At 41.1% G+C, this 23,414-nt stretch overlaps 1 protein-coding gene across 1 annotated transcript; it reads left to right on the top strand.

The window, feature by feature from the left end:
• Positions 1-17,715: 17,715 nt before the first annotated feature.
• Positions 17,716-19,802, top strand: LOC148036684 (SPX domain-containing protein 1-like). Its single transcript, XM_087678732.1, has 3 exons — positions 17,716-18,385; positions 18,927-19,092; positions 19,209-19,802. Exons 1-3 carry the CDS (start codon positions 17,807-17,809, stop codon positions 19,688-19,690), a joined length of 1,227 nt encoding a protein of 408 aa, XP_087534858.1. The 5' UTR covers positions 17,716-17,806; the 3' UTR covers positions 19,691-19,802.
• Positions 19,803-23,414: the final 3,612 nt, after the last annotated feature.

The following is a 23,414-nucleotide window of genomic DNA, read 5'->3' as shown; positions in this document are numbered from 1 at the left end:
ATTGCACTACATTTGGTATTCGTATGACCTTTGTCCAAAATGGTGTAATAGGTTTGTATTGATCCTAAGGACCAAGGGATTGCTATTATGCTTAAAGATAATGAACAAATTGCTTTAATTTCAGTTTATGCCAATTGTCCAACGGTTAACAAAGTAGATATCTAAGAATCTTTAAGATTTATTAAGTGCCCTATTATCGATGGGAGGCCTAAATATGGTTGAAAATCTACATGATTTGGACATACTATTTTATGAACGGAAAATAATTCATGGTATAATCTTAAATTGGAGCATATTCTTGTGGAACTAGACAATGAGGGGAACCCACATGGTCCAACAAACAAAATGTCAAAAGTGCAGATCTAGAGCATGGCAAGAGCTATGGAGGATGGAAGATGAATATACAGCTCATCCATTACAATCAATAAGTCCTCCCCCCTTACTAGAGCATTTGGATAGCTTGACTCAAATGTAGAAATAAGTTAACTCTCAACACACAAATTGCCTGACTCCATTTAGTTCAACTTGTTTTGTGGAAACACGCTAGAGGAACATCTCAAATAAGCTGGAGATTTTATAAAAAGGGGATCCAATTCTGGAAAGGCATAGTTGGATTTTGACCATGGCCAATGGGCTAGCCTAGAAGCTCTTAAGAGAAAGTACAAACTAAAAAGAGAAGACATCAACGTCCCCACACAAAGAATCAACAACTGGAGCCCTAGCATGACAAAAGCAATATAATTCACTCACAAATCAAAGGGCAATTCAATATCAGGGCCGTAACTTAGGACAAGGGACAACACTTTCTCCTTATGCCTACCTTCCCATCCACCAACTAAATGAGAAATGGCACATTAATTGGGAGAGTAAATAATGGGAATATAGGTTTACACTTATTTGGTAAACAATAATCCTTGCTAAAAAATCCACATTGCTCTAGCTCATACGCCATAAAGGATTATGGACATGAGAAAGGGCTATGAAGCTTAAAGTAGGAGATGGTAAATGTTCTTGTTGTAAAGCTGATGTTGAATCTCTAACCCATTTGTTTAGACTTTGCAAGCACAATAAGGAAATTCTCAAACTCATTGATTGGATTATTAAACATTTATATCCCTTTGAGGCAACTTAGAAGGAGATTTGCTGGGGGAGACAAATGGCATACCTATAGAGATCTAGACATATATTCGGGCCTATTTATTATGGGCCATTGAGAAAATGATGCCATCTTTAAATGTAAAATTGATTTTTTATTTCATGGGCTAAAATTGATTTTGTTTGGAAAATTTCTTGTGTTTACACCTTTATCCTTAATGCAATCAAGGATGTTGCTCGGCACTATTGAATGTCTCCATCCCATCAACAAGTCTTTCAATGGCTCCATCCCATCAAGGATGTTGCTCCGGCACTATTGAATGGCTCCATCCCATCAACAAGTCTTTCAATATCAAGACATCTATAAAAGTATCTAAATCATGGCTGCTTCATCTAGATTGGATTTTGGAGTGAAGAATAAGCAACAAACATAGAGACTTTTAGATTTGATCTCCAAGACTTTGCTATATGTCCTACACATGAACCATGTGTTGCCTAAGTGAAACAACAACTTATCAAAGCACTAATGAAAGGCTAGAAAGGAGATTAAAGAAGTTCTCATGAACATACACAACCAAATGCAATCTTCACAACTTGTTAGATTGTTAGATATTCTCAATGCTCGACCCTTGTAAGGTGCCACCAATGATCCATGGTGCTCAAATTTGTGAGGCCCCATTATGAGAAGAAGCCATGTGTGAGCTTGGACATTGGTTGGGTCTTGACTTGTATATCAAATGTTCTAGCCTTTGGGTTAAATAGAGTAGTTAAGTTGGTAGAAACTCGAGTCACAGTGCATTGAGTTGTGGAGTGTGGGAGCAATTAGGCCTCCCTATTTTAGGGTTCAACAACCCCCTTGATGGGGGTTCGAGGGAGGGGGGGAGAGATAGCACCCTCAACTTGATGGTAAAGGAAGTATTCCTTAAAATATTCATTCGACAACTAGGAAAGGTTCTTAATATGGTTGGACAAGCTAACAGACTACCTTCTCGGGTTGGAAAAGAAAGACCTCTCCAAATCCATCATTAATCTATATTGCACCCAATCAGACTTCTCTAGCTAGCCTTAAGCTCTTTGCCTACAATCTGTCTAGATCACCATCCAAGCTTCATAGTGGAAGTGCACAGTGGAGAGAACCATCTTTTTATCAATTTCTTTGGAATTAGAGAAGTTTCTATTCTTCTCATATTTGCTACTTACTCTTTATAGGGCTCAAATTCTATTCGCCGCACTACACTGTGGGAGCTTTCGCTCAACCGCCAAGACCCACTGACCACTTATTGTTTCAAGCGTTCCAAGCCGAGCACTAACGGCTACCTCTCACATAGCTGACGTGCCATCCATATCTACGGGTGTAGTGAGCTTACCTCCATGATGCCGATCGAGTTACCTCCTCTCCCGTGCACTTCAGTAGCTCCACGATCCAAGTGCAAGCTTCAAGCAAGCTCCATCCTCAAGCTCCAAGCTCCATAGCCGTGAGCAAGACAAGAGAAGAGAAGAGAAGAGAAGAAGAGAGGAGAAGATGGAGAGCTTCTCCTCCCCGGTCCCTCGCCCTCACACACTCACTCCCTCACACTCTCACACTCCCTCTCTCAAGCACAATCTCAAGCAAGCAAGAACAAGAAAAAGAAGAAGAGGAGAGCCACTTTTGGCCACACACAAGAATGAGCTTCTCATTCACTTTTCAACTTTATATACAAAACCCTAAATCCCTTTTGGGCTGTCATCCCCTTATCCCCTTTTTTACATGGCTGGCCGTGGCCTAGGCCCTTTTTCCCAATGTCCTTCTATCTTCCTAACTTCCTTTCCACCGCCTGTCTACATTTACAAATCGTAAGGGTGAGAGCCCGACGCTCCTTAAATTAAATCATGATGCGATTGTGAGAGATTTTCACTTGCAGGTATTGAAGAATCCAACGAAAGTGTCGTTCACTCTTCATCGACACCCAACTCTGAATTCTTATCCTTTATCATCCTGCAAGCCCGCCAAGAATCGTCATGTGCAGAATCCCCAACAAACCAATACTTGTGCAGGCCATCAATGCAATCCCCAATAAAGAACAGCCCTACCACCAACTCCAACAACCCTACCACCAGCCACCTAGGCCACCAACGTGCCCCCAACAACATTCCTCTACACCACCACCAACACTTCTCCACGGCAACCACTGATGTCCCTTCCACTCACGTCTTCAATGCAGGCCAAAGCCTGCTACCTACTATGGTGTGTGCCATGGGGCTGGCACTCATCTAGGAGAGGGGTAATGTTAACCATCAGACAAACAAGGTGGAAAATCTAGAAAAGCTAAAGCAGAAGACAAAGGCAAAGGCAAAGTGAAACGGAAGACGAAGGCGCGCCAAGAAAAATCTAGAAACACAAGCACAAAAAAATTCTGAATAAGGAAAAAAGGCGCACAAGGAAAAGCGCAAGTCAATACTTTTGTAAATTCTCGTAATAATATGTGGATGAAGCAAAGTTGTCCATGTTGAGAAGAAGTACACGTGAAGGTGTATGAGACATCCTTTGTGGTGTGACTGCACGACGTAGCATAATTGAACACGGGGACACTGCACTTTCAGTCTGGGAGCTATTGGACTTGCTTGATAAGGGTGGTGTACTTTTCATGGCCATTCGTACGGTGCTTACCACAATTGATTGCAATGATATTAAGGCAGAGTGCAAGAGGGAATCGTGCGAATGGATCAGGGTGACAGGTCTAACCATAGGCGAGACAAGCTCCCTAGGTATATCCTGCCCTTGATGTGCCCTGAACAATTGTGGGTGATGCTAAGGGGCGAGGGGATTAGGGATGGAGCCAGTCGACCAAGATTACTGGATGTACCTAATTTGAGGACCCCTAGGTGCTGTGCTGTGATCGTGGGTGCTTTGTATCTTTTCATTCTTTTTTTTTCTTTTTTCTTTTTCCATTTTCTTTTTCGTTTCTTTTTCTTGTGCTTTTTTCTTTCTTTCTTTCTTTCTCTTCTCTTTTTTTTTGTGGACTTGCCTGAGTACAACCATTGCAATATGTTGAGGCTATCAGCCTTTCAATGGGTTGGGAAATGTCAAGCTTCGAAGGCTTAGGAAATGGATATTATAGTGATGATTGTGTCCTAGCCTCGTTGTTAGAGAAGCAGTTGTTGAGATGGAGAGATACACTTAAGATATTGCAACCCTCTTTGGAACGTGCGATATTGGTATAACTGGGGTAACAGCTGTCGTGAGTGCCCGATGTAGAGTGTAACCCAGAAAGAGGAAGTGGTTAAGATCATGCTTTGGGCCATGCGACGTGGGCACTCGCGAGGGCGATTTTTGCTTTCGGCAGTGTGGCTTTGTTGCGGCTCTTTGTGAGGTTGGTGGTCTTGCGGTGACTTGGACACTGAACACGTTCGCACAAAGAACTGCGTCGTCCTACATCCACTTGTCACTTCATGAGAGTATATGCAAGTCGCATGCCTCAAGTACAATGAATAGATGCAATCATGCCAAGATATTACTTTATCAAAATCCTATGATAGTGATTGCGATGCATATTCTGGTGCTTGTTAAAGACGTGGCATATATTAGCAATAGGTAAGGAAAGTGTATACAGGTGGGGGGCCTGCCCCCTTTAACCATTTAAAGACAAAAAGTTATGGCAGGATGGCCTTTGTTAAGCTCCTTATATATCATAGGGGCTACTCTATTTGCACGAGGCGGGGCGAGTCTAGGTGGTCGGGCGATTGAGGCTCTGCTGGTGAGGGGCTCCTGTGAGGTTAGGCAGGGAAGATGTCGGCCGGGACCTGAATGGTATAGTCCCTGGCCGCAACTGTTTCTAGAATGCTTTTGAACAATGCATCAAATTCCTGCACAATCTCAAGCTGCCCTCTCTTCTTTCAAGCACCTGGTGCCCGAGCGTCTGTTGGGGGCCCGCACGACCAGTGTTGCCACGCCCTGTGTGCTCCCTTGAGCTTCTATTTCCCTAGCCTCAGGATTTTTTTGCCTACGTCCGGGGTAGTTTCGCTTGGGGCCTCGTTTCTTTGCATACCTTTTAAGGCTAGGTACGTAGCATTCTGGCGGAGAAGCTTGTGCTGCATGCTCCCTTCGATGGCGGATAGCATCCTTGCAAGCCAGCTACACTGGGTGCTCCATGTCGGCTACCGTAGGGGGACCTGCAAAATGTGAACCAAGGATTAGGCCTTGAGGCAAGATAAACTATTCGCATGGAAGGGATTATACAACGGGTTATCAAGCGCATATGATGAGGAGGGGAGAGGTGAGGCATGCAGTGTTTGTTGTAGAGGGACAACCCCCTGTTGATGTTCGTTTTACTTCCAGCCATTAGCAGATCTTGGCTTATGCTAAGTTACTGGACTGGTTGTCATGGAGTGGAACATGGCTTATCCTCGGAACGATAGACCGGAAAAGCGAAAGGTGCATAGAAAGGGACGGTGCCCTGTCTACACCATCAGAGATGTTGGTCAGGGCTTCCTATGGTGGCAATGAGGATTGCATGCCCTCCACCTGGAGGCAAGAATGGTCACACGACTTCTAAATGTGTGGTGAGAGGAGGACCTAAGGAGCTCAGCTTGTCAAACCCAACTCTTCTCCTTGCGCTTGAGTATCATTGCTTGTGTGTGTGTTGATATTATCTATACAGGGTCACAAAATTCATTGTTTATTTATGTACATATTTATGAATCCAAGTCACTTCGTGAGGATAAAAACCAATTGTAGAACTCAGGATTGTACTGGAGTGTGGCACACGCATCCAGTACCCGTGGCAGCCTTCCTAATAACATCAGGTATTTTGCAATGTCAAGTATCATGGTACCTTATCCAAGTCTACTTACAATATGTAGCTCCTCCTTAGTGAGAACCTTATCAAACAGAGTGTTCTCTTGGCTAGTTCTAGCTAAGTCCGTACCCCGAATGGCAGTCAGCACTCGAAGGGAAGTCGGTGCCACATAGATTGGGTCTCTTTGAGACCGCCATTTGGCCAATCGCTCCTCTCCTAGCTCGGCCATTGCAACGTGGTTTTCAAACCAACATTTTTCAAATTGACTTCGACCCTCTGATTGTAGCTTTCGTTGCTCTATCTCTAAGAGATTTGGTTGGCAAAGCACATCATTGAATGTTATAGTTAAGCGTAGTTCGTCGGCTTCCTCATCAGAGGTGAGTCGCATGTTCATGCAAGAGCCTATCATAGTGCTCGTCAAAATGTTCTTGCTCTTCCCAGGATAGAAGAAATGGCAAGTATTCTTCAAGCTGCCCCTTAGGGAATGCTCCCATGTCCGCAAGGACGTAGACACGTATGAATACTTTGAGCTTAGCATCCAACTCAGTTAAGCATTCTACGACACTTCTATGTTCAACGAGGGCTTGCTCGGTTGCTATCTCATGCAAGGTTCTAGGAGTTTTCCTAGGCTTTAGCATAGCTGGGGGCTCATGCCTAGATGAGCAAGATTGGTCAACGCTAGGATTGCTTATGCTCTTGGGGTTTCCATGTTTCTCCTGAGGCTTTGTTATTGCGTCATGGTTCTCCTTAGATGTGACTGGTATAAATTTGTCACCATGTTGTGACAATGTTGTATCTACTCTTGATTGGTCAATGCAAGTTCTATTGTCACTGGATTGAGTGTTGCAAGCATCCGTTGATGGTAACGGCTACTTTGATTTTTCAGAGCACACGGATGTGTCTGAGGTTTCACCGCTATTAGGAGAGACATCAATGGGTTCATTGATGGATGGACTCGATGCTTTATTCCTCAGCTCTCCAGCACTCTTGGTCGGACATTTGGAAGCTTAGATGGAGATAGAGATTGGGATTGAGCAACCACCCTTAACGACTGTTGTTGTGCTTCCTATGTCCGTTCGGGAAAAGAGGGTGTAGGAGATCTAGGACACTTAGGTGGACTTGGCACTGGCTGAATGATTTGCTTGAGGCTGTTAGACGATTGTGCCATCTGCTTTGTTGAGCAATCAGCCTTCTTACGAGCAGCATTGTGCCTCTGGTGCTCATTATCCTCTTGGGAAGTCAAAAGCCCCTTGAGAACTAGTGGCCTTTTGCATATCCTCAACGATCACATTTGATATCTACTTGTCAAGCATGCTAGGCTGAGGATCTACCCTCCAATTAGTCCCGTTTGGTCTCTTGATTTCGACCGTGAGGGGCTTGGTCACTCCAATGCTTTTGACTCGAGACTTGGTTTTTCATTTAGCTCTCCTCCTACGCTTCTTTGCTCTTGATACGATCTGGCCTTCAGTCAACAAAGGAGGTTTAGCAGGGGGTTTTGGCACCCAAATCCATCGGTTACCTACGTAATACCCTTGAGCACGTAGCAACGCTTTGGATATCCATCGTGGCGTTGTGCTAACCCTCTATCGATGCCTTCGTCTACAAGGCTTGGGCTTCTTTTGGGGTCTTCTACGATATTTGTAAGTCCAAAGCCCGTCCTTGGCATTGTCTCTTGACCTTCTTGTTTCAGGCATGGCCTCAGTGGTTCTCGTTGTTCGACATGTGCTTGTCTCAACTCTTCCAACAAGTCCTTGCTCTCATTAGTAGGCTTGACTGTTATGTTAGCACCTTCCTTGCCTTTCCCTCGAGGTTTGATGAAGTCACCCTTGCTAAAGGTTGTGATTATCCTCACACCCGGTAGTGTCAGTTGTATCCTCTGTGCTACATAGTCGGCCTCACACTTGGTTATCCTTTTGAAGGGTCTTCTAGGAGGGTTTCCTTCCCATAATTAGCACAATTTGGAGGAACATGAAATAGGATAGGCAAGCTTTCAGTTTCAATTGTCACAAGGATTTTGCACTTCCCTATGAGTGCTTGTGGGTGTCCCCCGTAAGGGCTAAGAGTTTCATTAGTCAGTGTGAGCTCTGGTTGGCCTAGTAGGGTCCATGATTCATAGGTCAAGATATTAAAATTTGTTCCTTCATCAATCAGAGCATCGATAGTATGCTCTCTTTTCGCAGTGAGTTTGACCCTAAGATAAGCAGGTGGTACTATGTCTTCGTCTTCCGGGTCTTGGCTTGTAAATTTAAGCCTTCTAACAAATGCCACTACAAGAGAAAGGCTCTATAGACGCGCACTGTACACGCGAACATCCAATCATTTAAAGCTAATTATATGCTACAATGAATGATCAATCTCATCTTCAATGAGATCGGCCCTTGCTAGACTATCTACCTCTAGGTCTATGTTACCAATAGGCAATGAAACAAATAAGTCTATCCCACTGTCAGATGTATTGCTATGCTCAATTTTTTCATTATCATCTGCAACCATATTGTTATCCTCTTCTACGATTTCTTGAACATCCTCGCGGGGATCATCTTGCATTGCATCATGTATATCATCGAGCATGGCATCATCATGTGCATCATCATTGATTGTTGGATTGTCATCAACTATCTCTATGTTGGTAGCATTGCCATATATTGGTTTTGAACGATTAGATATGGGGATGATGTGCCACCATCGGTTATTGTTTACCATTGGGTGATACACAACCTGCATTTAAAAAACAAAAAGTAAGCAGCTTAGATATTTATTGTATTTTGAGAATGTATCAAGAAGTAATATATATGAAAATAAATAGCTTCTAATATACCTGCTCGCATTGTTGAGGTAGTATGAATGTGTCATTCTTGCCTTGGTGAAATTTTATAGAGTCAATCACTATAAAACCACTTGGATGACGTCTAATTGTGCAATGCTCACCCATTGTTACTGCTTCTTTAAACCACGTCACATCTAGTACATATATAAAAAATCGCCTAAAGTCAAGCTTCAGAATATCTTGGATCAAGCCACAATAACCTTCCATGGTGCCATTGGTATCCTGGAAGTTTGCAAGGATACCACAATCCTGGGTATTTCTCTTATCATCTATACGTTGAGTTCGAAAATGTTTGCCTTCACACCAAATAGCATTGAACAATGTGCACTAGTAGTACATTGTTGAGATCATATTAATGATTTAGTTAAAGATGAAACATGTGAAGTTATTATATCATATATAACTAAAGATAATTTAATTATAAGTATGTCTCACCTTTGATAAGCAACCTCGTGCGTATTCCCACTCCTCTTGCGATATATCCATCATCTCCTCTTTTTCCATTTTCTCAATTTCTTCATGTAGCCAATCTATATCAATATGGCGTGGAAGCGCACTTAAATGTTCTGGATATGGAACATTACGTCCATGTCTAGCACGAAATGCTTCTTGCCCTTGCTTCTTTATATAGTGTCACCCATTTGCTCATTACTTTGCTGTTAACCACACAAAATACATTTAACTTACGAAGTTCCTCTTTCATTAGCACTTTGCTCCTTCCTTTTCCTTGAGGTATTATAGAGGTCATCCTCAAATCTTCATCATCTTTCCATAGTCATGGTAAAGAGGGGTCCACTTTAGTAAGATATTCAGAGATTTGTACAAGGGATGATTGCACTAACCAACCCTCAGCCATGCTTCCCTCGGGCCGCGCATTTTTCCTTACAAAATCTTTTAGGATTTTCATAAAGCGCTCTAGAAAAAACATCTACCTTGCATGAACTACCCCACAAATTGCGATCTCATCAATCAGATGTACGAGTAAGTGTACTTGAGCAGTCAAAATGGAGCGAGGAAAAGTTTCCTCCACCAAACAAACCACCTCAATGGACAATACTCGAGCCTCTTGCAACGTATTTGGATCGATTTCCTTCAAACTCACAAATCTACCAACATGCAATTGAGAACGATGATTAGTTTTGTCCATAAATTCAAGCGGGTTTACTACGTGATGTACATAATATGTAAACTAAAAAATAAGTATAATGTATACATACCTTGCGAGCTCACCCATCTTGTAAATGATATCACGCACATCTTTCGAAACACAATGGGATATGCTAGTAGGAAGGATGAACTGTATGTAAATATTCATACATTGTTAATTAGTCTACATAGTTACTCCACTAATTAATATATTTATGGCTATGAAAATCCTTACCTGAATCATTTTGTGCCAATCCTGAGACTTCAAACTGGATAGTTACTCCACACCTCTTTTCTTTTTCTTTATGAAGGCTCCCTTGAGGCATCTCATATATCCTGTGGGAGTTTGAAAGCTACATATCTACTGCTTCACCATCTTTTTTTCGGTCTTTGACAACATCCAAGGTACACGTGGTAACTCAATCTTTCCTCTGGGTCTGATGCGTGGCCAAGCTCGTCTCATACATCTAATGCTACGTAAATCCTCCCTTACATGACAGAATCACGAGCCCTGATTAAGTGATCCCATAATGTAGAGGCAACATTCTTGAATATATGCATGGGGTCCAACAGGTGATTGATCTTGAGTTCAATCCAATATGGGAGACGAAAAAATATAGAGAATCTAAGGCACAAACAATATATTATTTCTTGTTCTCATAATGGAGTGTACTTTAAAGACAAACAAAAGAAGTAAACTAGTTACCGACTCATGTCGAGTGGAGGATGATCATTGGCATGTGTCCAAGTGTCCTTCCAATCTTGAATGGTCAGAGATTATGGAGTTCTTCCATTAGTGGGGGGTGCATATTTGGGGTGGTCAATAGAAAGAAAACGATGATGATTGTCATAGAGAACCTTCTTCAAGCGTGTCGGTCTAGAAGAAACCAGAGAGGGACTGCAAATTGGACATGCATGATATCCTGATGTAGTTAAACCTGTAAAAACAAGTGGGTTAATGATGACACGCATATTTGATTAAGGGTAAGAATGAATAAAATAGAGTACACAACTACTTGAACACTCTCCATAGCCTGGAAAGTCACGCATGGTCCACAACAACATGCCCTTTAAAGTGAAATCTCTAGAGGACGATGATGCACTCACATCTTGCACCTCAATACCTCTCCATAGCATTTCAAGCTCCTCAATCAAAGGCTCTCAGTAAACGTCCATGTTTTTTACTTTGTGTTTTCTAGGAATCAAAAGGGACAACATTACATGTCCTTTTTTTATTGCCATGAAGGGATGGATATTATAGTTCACCAATACCACTGGCCATACACTATATGAGGTGCTTTTGATGCGAAATGGATTTATTCCATCTAATCCTAGACCAAATCTCAAATTTCTGGGCTCTTCTTTGAAAGTAGGCCACAAATTGTCTACGTATTGCCAAGCTGGTGTGTCTGAAGGAATTCTCTACTTTCCATCACTTGAATGGTGACAAGCATGCCATGGCATGAGTCTTGCAATAGATTCACACTTAAACATAAGTTGAATACGTGGAATCATAGAAAAATGTTGCAAAACCTTATGAGGCACATCCATTGATTTCATCTCCTAGTTGTATCTTGGTTCACCACAAATAGGACACTGTCGTGCAGATGCATGATCCCCACGAAACAAGATGCAATCATTGACACATGCATGGATTTTTACGTAATTGAGACCTCCAAGAGATGTCAAGAAACGCCTTGCTTGCTCCCTTCTAGTTGGTAATTTATTTTCATTTGGAAGCATTTGTGACAATAACCTGCATATATTGTGCAAACAGAGTTAACAAATCGTGAATATTGTCTAGAAGCATTTATGAATTAATATCAAATGATACATACTTCAATAATGCATTCAAGCTAGCATTACTCCATCCATAAATGGTTTGTAAGTTCAGTATCTCGAGAGATGCACGTAGAACGGAGTATGTGCAATCTTCATACAATGGAGTTTTCGACCCATGTCCCATACTAGTAGAAAATGACGACATAATTACACTTGAATCATAAGGACATATATGATTTCATTTTGTATATATGTCATATTCCCTAAATATTTTGATATTTATAACATGGAGACAAACATTTTGATATTGAAAGACTAGGAAAGTCATGTTGATTCAAAAACAACCATAAGCTAGCATTTAATAAGTTTAATTATAATTGCACGTCTATCAGCGTGTGTAATATGTTTTATCTGCGTATATAGATGCGCAATTACACGCGCTTACAGATGCGCCATGCAAATATACATTTTTTTTTAAAAAGTTGTGGCTTATTTTCAAACCAGTGCTTTCTTGCGTTTTTTGCGCGTTTTTTGTAGTTCGAGCTCGACATCACTAATCATGTCTATCTATCACTTCATGAAGACAATGAGGAAAGGAAATAAGAGTAAAAAGAGGACAGGAGGAAGGAAGAGCCAGAGAGTAAAGAACAAGAGCCAAACAACAAGGAAGAAAAGAAGAATCAAGCAACTTACCAAGGGAAGGGAGAAGGAGGACAAGGAGCTTGCAACCTAGCTGCCACCCGTCGGAACAAGCAAAGAAGGTGAGTTTTTCTTCTCTCTCTCAATCTTGTTTGCTTTCTCTTTGTCTGTTTCTCTCTCTCTCTCTCTCTCTCTCTCTCTCTCTCTCTCTCTCTCTCTCTCTCTCTCTCTCTCTTTACATGCTTTAGACTATCATCTATGGAGGTTTTTTGTGTGTTTTTTATAACAGTTTACAAAATATGGTCCGACTTTGCACATCTGTAGGCGCGTCTAGATGACAGTCTAGACGTAATTTTAGACGCGTATATAGACGCTCTAACAGATGGGGTATAGATGCAGCGTGTAATATGTTTTATCTACACAGGGTAGTAATGGATTTTTGCTTGTGTAGATGTGGAATCTTGGATCTTCCAGCACTGATCCTGAGTTGGAACCCATGAACAACACATTAGCGGAGTTTTCTAGAGGTGTTAGTAAATTTTTTGGAGGTTTTCTGAACAAGGAGCAATTCATGGGGAGATGACCAGTTATCTTGGTCGCCCTCCCACTGCAGAGGAGGTTTTTAGTATCATGTTTGGGACACCTATCACATCTTTGCCTAGCACTGCCACACAAACACCAAACCTTGGCACACCAAACCTTGGTACACCCCTACTAACAGGTACTCCACGCACTATGCATACACACAGATCAACTGATGCATAGGGATCAGCTGAAGTACATGGATCAGCCGAAGCACGTACATCGAGTGAGGTAGAGGGTAGTGCCCTTCGAGGGAGGAGGGAGAGTCGTGCGGGAGGACGAGGAGGTCGAGGGCTTTATAGGGGTTGCCTAGGAGGTGGCTCTCGATCACCCTCATTGGGAAATGAGAGAGGTGAGCCTCCACAAATGTACTACTCTGTCACAGATGTTGGTGGTATCTTGCATAACCCTCAGGGGAGGGAAGTGATAGCCTACTTGAGGATTGTCGTGCATGCCACATACAAAGATTGTATGATTTTCTTCAAGCACAAAAAAAGTGGTTTGTGGCAAGAGGTGCTGCGGGCAGTTCATAGAAGGTACCCTAATCTCGAGAATTCACGATTCTCAAATGATTGGGGATGGTCAAATGTGAGAGACGCGCTTCATAACAAGAGGTCTCACCTTATGACGTGCGCCAAGGAGTCACTGCAGAGACAAGAGCAGGGGTGCCTTGGATATGGCCAACCACCCAATTGTCACTGCAAGGAGTGGAAAGATGCCAAGAAGAGAGCAGCAGAGAAAAGGACAAGTCGCCAGCATGCAGAGACACGACGTATCCAGATGGCAACCATAGGATCGTCGCATTATGGATCGGGTGGAAGGGAGTCATGGGAGGCTGAGTTTGTAAGTATTATTTGATTTTTTTAAAAAAATCAAATTTTGTAATTTGTTTCAATTCATTATGTGTGTTCTAATACGTTGTATGTTAAAATTGTTTTGTAGTATCATATCGTTGGTAGGATGCCTACTCGAGGTCATAACCAGGCGTCCACTTGGCAGCATTTCTACGAGGAGGGATTGATCATGAAGGAGCAATATAATCGTGCCATGAGGATTTTACAGCCAAAAGAGGTATGTTTTATTTTTTACATGAAAAGTATAGGTAACTCTAATTTATTGTTTGTAATGGTATTTATATACCTTAATCCTTTGTGTAGGCGAACCCTGATGCAGTTGAGGATAGCAAAGGAGGGACTAACAGTAGCGGTGCTGACAGCGGCACCGGCACCGACAGCGGTGGTGGTAGCGACGATGATGCCTCTTCCGAGGAGATGTAGAGGAGCCCCATGCATGCATGCCTCCCCTTGGCTTGTAGTTTTCATTTTTGATATGTATTACTTTCAGCTAGTACTTGCGACCATGACCATGCTTGAGGTCACAAGCACTATAACTCGTCGTGTAAAAATGTTTCATCTATATATATGAAATTTCGCGTTCTACATTGTTTTGTTTTCAGTAAAAAAATCTTCGAAATATGTACAAATGTTGCAGCACAGTACACTCATCATGTGTTATTATCAATATATGGACTTTAGCTCTCCACATTCTTTTGCTTTCAGTATAATAATCTTTCTCTGTTTTCCCTAAGCATACAATTTGATGTTGATGGGGCTAGAGAGCATGTGGCTTGCATGCCTCCCCTTGGCTTGTAGTTTTCATTTTTTATATGTATTACTTTCAGTTAGTGCTTGCGACCATAACCATACTTAAGGTCACAAGCACTAGAACTCGTCATGTAAAAATGTTTCATCTATATATATGAAATTTCGTGTTTTACATTGTTTTGTTTTCAGTACAAAAATCTTCGAAATATGTACAAATGTTTGAGCACAGTATGCTCATCATGTGTTATTATCAATATATGGACTTTGGCTCTCCACATTCTTTTGCTTTCAGTATAATAATCTTTCTCTGTTTTCCCTAAGCATACAATTTGATGTTGATGGGGGGAAAAAAAACAGAGAGCATGTGGCTTGCAAAGCCACATGCTCTTTGGTTTTTTTTTTCATACCTCTGTTTGCGCGTCTACCGCGCGTCTAAATTGCAGGAAACATGCGCATATATAATCGTCAAAAAATTGCAGAGTACATGCCTTTTTAGATGCGCAGTTACACGCGTGTATAGATGTAGAATATGAATATATCTACTTTCGAGTAGGTTGGAGAGAAAATGCGTGCCGTGACAGGTCCTCCAAAATAGACCCTAGTGTAGTAATGGCTCTACACGAGCATGGATTCTCACTTGTAAAAGAGCAACCAAAAGCCCGTACCCGAACATAGACAAATAGAGACCCTAGAACCTCAATGGGCCAATCTAGCCAACAAGGGCAAAAAGGCCACACTGCAAAAACACATACATGTTGCATTTGGACTGCATCTAGTTAAAGCGGAAAGCAACAACATCAAGCTACAACAGCGAGAATGACTAGATATGATAGTCCTGACAATAGATGCTCCTTGAATAGCACTGCACTGACGATCCAAGACATCAGTGGAGAATCCACATCTAGTTGTGTAGTTGGGGACTCAAGGGCACACTACAACAAAAAGGCTCCATAAACGCGCTTGTAGATGCAATATTTGAATTGTGTTTAAAAATGTCGGGCGTGTTTATTACCGCGTCTACTAGCACATCTAAAATTTCGCGTCTACAAGCGTGCTTATAGTGAAAACTACACGCGCATATAGAACACCGTTTCGGGGAAAACCCTTACTTCGATACTCGCCTTTTATTACAAAAATTATATGCATGCAACACAACAAATGTTAGAAGCTCACACTTAGCCTTTATTTCACATCCCTCTCTCTCATTACAAAAATAGACTAAAAGAAAGAAGTACACGTCACATATTTTGTTGATAAAAATAACTTTTACCCAAAACTAGCCCTTTAAAAAATAATACAAGCTTTTGCTAATTTTACTTTTATAATTGAACTCCTGTTTGTTAACCTTCATATGAATCGAAAAAATAATTGAGTTCAAAACGTAGATAAAAATAATAGTGCAATGCTGAGGCAAGTCATAAATAATAGTTAACAATGCCATAAAAATAAATGGATCCATTAGTGCACCTTTAATAAATAATCTCAATGGAGCCAATAAAGAGTAATTTATAAAACATAATCCAAAGTAGGTTGAAACATCACATATGTATTTGACGCTTGCCTCTACACATCAATTGAGTCTAAGAACAAATAGAATTAGTGTGAGAATCAATATAAATAAATCACATTCCATCAACACTAAAGATATAAACAATTTAAAACTAGTTGTCATACCAAAATGAATAGGTAAGGGATAATCCAATGGTACCTGCCCATTGCAAATTGTGTCAAAAAGAACTCTTCACATACGTAAATGCTATAATGGAATCACTTGTTCGTGAAATTACCCATGTACACAAGTCTAAATGTCACACTTGAAAAGGATAGATATATTCGTCAACTTGGAAGAACCATTCAAAGACATCATCCCCTTGAGAATATGCCGTGACATAACACCCATGTAGATAAGAGTGAGCATCAGGCTTCACAACGATGAATATCTCCATCATCTTTTTAGCATCCCTTGAGAATGTGCCTCGACCTATACAGAAGAACCATTTAAGGCCATCATTCCTCTAGCTAATGCCTCCCAGCAATAAAGACATATCTATAGAGTTTATATTTGCTACTTTTGGGATAACTTCTCTTACGCATGTAAGGATCCATGGAGACGTTGTAGAGTGACCCTCTAGGGAAAAAAATCACTTTTGCTTAGGACAATGTGTTTGTGCGCATTGAAAAGGGTTTTTGATCCATGTTGTTTAATCGACTCATTATTGAGATGCTGTTCTAATAATGCAACACAAGACTATTGTTTGATTGACTTTTACTAAAGGTGCTATGTGGTTGTTTTGTAATTATGTTTGATTCGACTGTGTGCCAAAGTTATCTTATTGGTATAAACTTATGTAATAATGAAGAAGAACTATTTGAGATTTGCATAGGCAAGGATACTATATATACATTTGACTAAATGCTGATAGTGTTAAGACTAAGGCGTGACTCCATGATGAGTTCACCTTATTTTTGGTGCAAAGTGAGTGAGGTGTAACTTTGTGAAGAACCTCGTACATGAGGTATTGTGGCATAAGGCTACAATTAAACGTTTTATCGACCATGTTATCTCCATAAGCAATTTGGGTGCACACAAAGTTCATGGTTTCTGGCTGTTAAAATATCACTTTTTAATAGAAGAAAAATTAGCTTAAGCCATGTGTTGTGAACCACTAGTGTATAATGGTAAGACACCCTTTAACACACCTTTTCCTCATAGTTTTTTAGGGGGCTACCACAATTCAACCAACATCATAGAATCTTTGTCGCTACATTATTGCGACACATGAAAAGGCTAATTTTCTCTTCACCATGGTACCTCATCTACGAAGGCTATGTCATAGCTTTGCCAATGTGCGAACGGTACTGATTCCTGAAGGGCATTAGGGAGCGGCTAGCTAGAGTGATTTTGGATGAAAATTCGATCATATCATGATAAGAGGAGAAGTAACTTTTTTCCTTTTTATACCTTAATACATTTTAATGTTAAAAAAAGAAAAGAGAAGTGTGTTGGAAATTTCATTGTCATTTGACAAATAGGCCCTAGGGCCCTTGATTCATGAATTCATGAACTAGATATTTGTCGTCGGTTGTGCTCGGGAGAACCAGGGAACCGGAATTTGTAGGGTACCAAATATCTTACTAATAAACTACGTGCAAAAATAAACACGTGGCTGGCAGATCATGCCAGAGAATATGCGCTCTCACTCATGCGCGGGCATATACCCTACTCTTATCGAATATTCTTTCCTTTTAGCTTCTTCGGACTCGCGCATGTTCGCTTTTGAAGTTTCTCTGTGCTTTTCACCGAGACAGAGAGAGAGAGAGAGAGTGAGAGAGAGAGAGAGAGAGAGCGCAGCAGCATGAAGTTTGGGAAGCGCCTGCAGAGCCAGCTGGAGGAGACCTTGCCTGAATGGAGGGACAAATACCTCTCCTACAAGGAACTCAAGAAGCGCCTGAAGCTCATCTCTGACACAGAGGCCGCCAGAAACCCTGATGAACAGGCAGACGGATCAGCGGCAGCTGCACAGGCTGGAGGTGGTAGTACCGGCAGCAATGGTGATGGCCGTGGTAACGTTAGCAGCGGTCAGGGTGATGGCTATGACAGTGATAGCAGCAGCGGACGTGGCAGCCACCTCCACGGCCAAGAGCAGGGATCAGTACAGCCTGATGATGGTGCATCCGATCAACAGCCGCCTGTGGCTGTGCCGTCAGATAGCCAAGGGTCGATGTCTGTCAACAACATCAGTTGCAAGGGAGATTCATCCTCCGCCGGAAGCGCTATCGATGATTGCAGCAACCCCTTCTTCTTCCTGTCTGCTGAGGTGCTGAAGAGTTTGAGCCCTGAGGAAGTGGATTTTATGCAGCTTCTGAACTCGGAACTCGAGAAGTTCAACACCTTCTTCATGGAAAAGGAGGAGGACTATGTGATCAGATTGCAGGTAGCGTATTAAAATTCATGATTAAGATGAGTTGGCCAACACTTATCAACTGTTGTTATAATTCTGTAATGAACAGATAATTCAATCAAGGTTTGATTCCCTATGCATGTAATTAATGAGCACTCTGAACACAGCACAGAATTTATCAGCATATGGGCGTACTCAATAGACCAAAGCGCAGCAAATACTATTTCTTGCGAAGAGAATCAGAATATCTTTTTAGGCTTAGCAGACCATCTCTGCAATTAGGGTGTCAAGTCTTTGAGGCGTCTTCTTTATTGAAGGCGGTATTTGTGAATTCTCTCAGGTCAAAAGGTAGGTGTCTACCATCCTTTGGAAGTGTACACAACCGGGCGACTCTAGTGATTTATGAGCACAATCTTTTAGTTTGTTGGTATAGTATAATCATCAATGAGGTTTTTAGGTTTACTCCACCTCTATGTAGCAGGGACTAAAGGAATGGATTGAATTGAGCTTTAGTTTGTCGGTATAACACAATCATTAACGAGGTCTTTATATTTCCTCCATTTCTGTGTACCAGGAATTAAAGGAACGGATCGAATCTGTGAAGGAAAAGGCCAGTGGCTGCGAGCCTTCTATCAGTGACAATGAAATTAATGAAGAGATGATTTCTATAAGGAGGGACATTGTGAACTTCCATGGAGAGATGGTCCTTCTGGAAAACTATAGCTCTTTAAACTACACAGGTATTCTTTCAGATCTTTAGTTGCTTACACAAATCCAATATGTTGGTAGTTCATTGATTAGGAATACTTCTATTGGAGTCTTGACTACTCAAGTGCATGTTTGGTTTCAAATTCAGGGCTAGTGAAGATCTTGAAGAAGCATGACAAGAGGACAGGCGCGCTCCTTCGCATGCCTTTCATCCAAAATGTTCTAAACCAGCCTTTTTTCACCACAGAGCTACTATCCAAGCTTGTGACTGAGTGTGAGATGAATTTGAAATCGCTTTTCCCATCAACAGTAGCAGGTTCAGCGAGCCATCAAGGGGAGCCCAATCAACATACAGAAGAGATGAGGAAAGGGGCCACTTCTAACAGCAACATTTCTACAAATAAGGAGAAATGTATCTCACTTGGTGGTGAGGATGTGGAGAGCATTTACAGAAGCACAATGGCTGCCCTTAGAACCATTAAGGATCTCCGCAGAGGGAGCTCCACTTACAATGTGTTTTCTTTGCCTCCTTTCAAGGCCAACGACGAGGGGGATGAAGAACTTGAAAAGAATGGTCCTCGCCCTTGTGCTACCCTTCCAGTATGTTCAAATGCACATGAACAGAGATGAGGATAGCTGCATTGGTCTTATATAAAACATACAGCATAATGATGTTACATTTCTTCCACTTTGATGTAACACAGCACACTGATATTGGATGATTACATGCTGGATTGGTTAAGGCTGTGTTGTTAGCTTCTGAAAATGGGGAACACATACTGTCCTGTCCTTCAAGGCTCCTCAGTTCCACAGTGGTGAGGCTGTGTTACGATTCTTTGACCAACAGTTTTGTAAGCTGAATATGTTCTCTCTCTCATCTGTTTCAACGTTGCTTTGTGAAAACATAATCAGAAAATAATGTCCTCAATACTGTTGTTGAAGAAAGTGATTTTGGTAGGTATGTGAGAATATATTTTCCCTGCTCACGAACGCTGCCAGGATATTATTTTGGCATGCCAGGTGTGGGAAAGTTTGCCAAAGGACTCAGAATCCATCTTGATGGTAAGGTCAGTGCCAAGTCCCTGTGCACCTCAGATGTGACTGATTGTTTCAAGACCATTCTCTTTCTCTGGTTTTAGTTGCCACGAGAAGCATGGGTTTCTGAAAATACCCAAGCAGGAATACATGCAAGGCTGATATCTTTACCTTTTCTAGTCTCAGCCGTAATATCAGGATACTCCTTTGAGACTGGCCAACATACCCAGCTCCAATAAAAGTCAGCAAATCTCTAACGAAAAATTTAATATATGAATCTGTCCAAAATCAGATGCATAGAACTCCATGTGAGTAGGTTTTCTGTACATGGTGTTCGAGAGTATACATGCTCGCAGTTCCTGAGGAATGAACGTCCGACATAGCTAATGCAAGCAAGGATATGCTTGCTGCCGTGGTAAGGAAGTTGGCAACCTATCAAGTGTCCTCTTTGCAGATGACCTTGTTGGACTGCTCAACATGAGACTTTATGTCTTGGGAAGTTTAGTCAGCCTTGGATGGGGGTCAATAAGATGTGGGATGATTATAATGCCACCCTCATTGTTAATGTTATGCCGAAGTATGCCATGGACTAAAAGATTTCTGCAAAGTGAGCTATTATTGGATGTCTATTTTGTGAAAAGGCTGTGGTATCAATGACATTTTAAAACCTTGTAGCTCATGACTCCATTGAATGTCTCGTTAGCATCCAACAACATTAGATCTGGTAGTGCCCTTGTTAGGGAATCTTGGCGTTTGCTATATGAACTTAAGTTGTATGTCATGTGAAGGCAGTCTTTGTTTTCAAGAAAGGGTGGTGGAACTGTCACCAGGTGGTGATACTTTTTGGAGTTGCCTTTCTTATTTACTTATATAAATATTTAATTTTTATTTTCTTTAGTTGATGTTGCTTTTTACCCCCAGAGTTCTCTTGGATTAAGCTGGGATCTTTTCATGGCCAAAAGAGGCTGCCATTTGGACGAATTGGACTAATTGTTTGTCTCAATCTTGGGACCAAATTGAATGGGTATTGAAGAATAGAATGCCAGTGGTTTGGGACTGTGTGCTTAGCCATTGGAGATGGTGCAAGATGAGCCAAGATAGGAGATGCACATGTGAGAATGCTCACGGAATAAAAGTGATCATAAGTGAGCTACATTTTATTTTTTGATGTGGTTGCTTGCAATGATAAAAGCAACTCAGACAAGGATTACTATCCCTAAAATTTAGGGAGTTACTATTTTTGGACCTCAAAATTTGTTGCGTCATTATCTACGTTTTTACACGAGGATTAATTCTCTGATCTGTGCCGAGGTCAAATTTTGTATCGATAATAGAGAATTTTAGACTGAAAGGTTAAAATGGAAAAATTGTTATATGTATGTCATATGTCACAATTTGGGCACAAATTCTCAAGAGAGAGAGAGAGAGCGTTACAAGAAAATGTAATAGCCAGGAGGGGAAGATGTAACAGTGAAGTTTTCAGTGATTGAGGGTAGATTGTTACAAGTATATCAGCAATGGAAAGTACTTCATCTCTGACTTATGTATTGAGATAGAGCTTGCTCCCTCTGGTTAACTCATGTATGGAAGTACAGATTTGGAATGGAATAAGGTTGAGAATAGGTCAAGAAATATGTAAAAGTAGTAAATACAGAGTTTTGCAAACTGCAATTTTGCACTTGACTTATTGAGTTATGGTTATAGAAAGTATTTTCCTACTTGGGATGTGGTTTTGGATATGCTGGACAGTAAAAATAGTAAATACATAGTTTTATAGACTGCAATTCTGTACTGTACTTATTGAGTTATGGTCACAAAAAGTGTTTTCCTAAAAGGGATGTTTTGGATATGTTGTACTGTTCGTATGTAGTTGAGATTTACTCAAAAAATATGAAAGCCAACTGTTTATAGGTTTTGTATTTTGGAACATTTCATTTATGTAACTTTCCATCTTTTTAAGAAATGTCGAGAGGAGTGCCGGTCTTTGGGGCCAATCTGGTGTTGAGCGAGGAAGTGAGGTATCTATTTGTGTGTATGTGAAAAGACCAGGTATTAATTGAAGGGACTATCGCTTTATGTGAGTCATAGACCGGTTTCATGGTTTCATCTCCGAGATTTGAATTCTTTTGCGTAAGAATTTAAGCTCGGACAGTTTTGGGTGAAAAGGCCATACACAGGTTTTACAGAGATTACAGGTGAGAAAGACTATAAGATTTTTTTTTTCTTGGATACAGTATTTGCTGGATACATGATTAGAAAGATGACAGATATGGACAAAGGAAAAGGAAAACTCTCTCATGGAGAAGAGAGTTCTTTTGCTCATAGACATTGAAGAGAGAGTATTGGTGCACAAGTGTTGGCACCTGCTAGAATCGAGATCGAACCACAGGATGAGGAGCAAGAACAAGAGGACTTATTTATGGCATTACTCCTTAGTATGGTTGGCTCTTTTGAACAGCTGGTAAAGAATCCTCGGATGCAAACAAATTTGAAGTCACATAATGAGGATTCTCAGGCTGAGTCATCACATCATACCATGGAGCGCTAAAAAAGGCAAATCTCTAATATGCGTGAGCATGTGGAAAAGACACCAAACATGAAGACATGTCCAGTGTAACAAGAAGCACAAGCACAGGACCAGGGAGTGAATGGTCAAGGCAGTAATGCACAAGTAGCACAATAGATTATTCCTCCTCAGTTTGCTACTTATCTTAGTTACTTTGGTGGTGGGTCAGTTTTTCAAGCAATGGTTGGATTATCCATTGGTTATCAGGGATACTTGCCCAAAGGGCCACCAAGAATGATGCCTATTGAGGTAGTGAACCCACTTTATGCTAATATTGGTCTACAACCTGGTTACAAGACTTTGCAGTCCTTATTTGATGCTTGGAGTACAAAATGCAGCGGCTGGTTTTTCTTAGTCTAGTGGGTATATGGCAACTAAGACGTGAAATTAATGATAATAATTCGCCTAAGAGACTCCCCTTTTTACAGCCACCTGTCTATGACAGCCTGACACCAAAAAGTGCAAAGCCTAAAGACTATAAAGAGGGTGGTTATGCATTAAAGTTTGAAACCTTCAATGGTATGCAAGATAGGTTGAAAGCTTTGATATTTATACAACAGTTTGTTGCAGCTTACACTTGACGGAATTTTATTGAGACTTCTAAGGTGCGGAAGGCTGCAACTTTTTTGAAAGATAATGCTTTGCATTGGTGGAACATATTGTTGATGCAAGGATATGTACCTGCTACTTGGGTCCATTTTAAACAGTTGTTTGTAACCTCATGGTTAACTAACACATTTGAAATAGATGTCA

This window comes from Lygodium microphyllum, chromosome 5 (assembly GCF_053477565.2).
Source record: "Lygodium microphyllum isolate KBCC chromosome 5, Lygodium_microphyllum_v1.1.10, whole genome shotgun sequence".
Lineage (NCBI taxonomy): Eukaryota > Viridiplantae > Streptophyta > Polypodiopsida > Schizaeales > Lygodiaceae > Lygodium > Lygodium microphyllum.
Note: the sequence above shows the minus strand (reverse complement) of the source record. Positions and strands in the feature narration are given on the sequence as shown.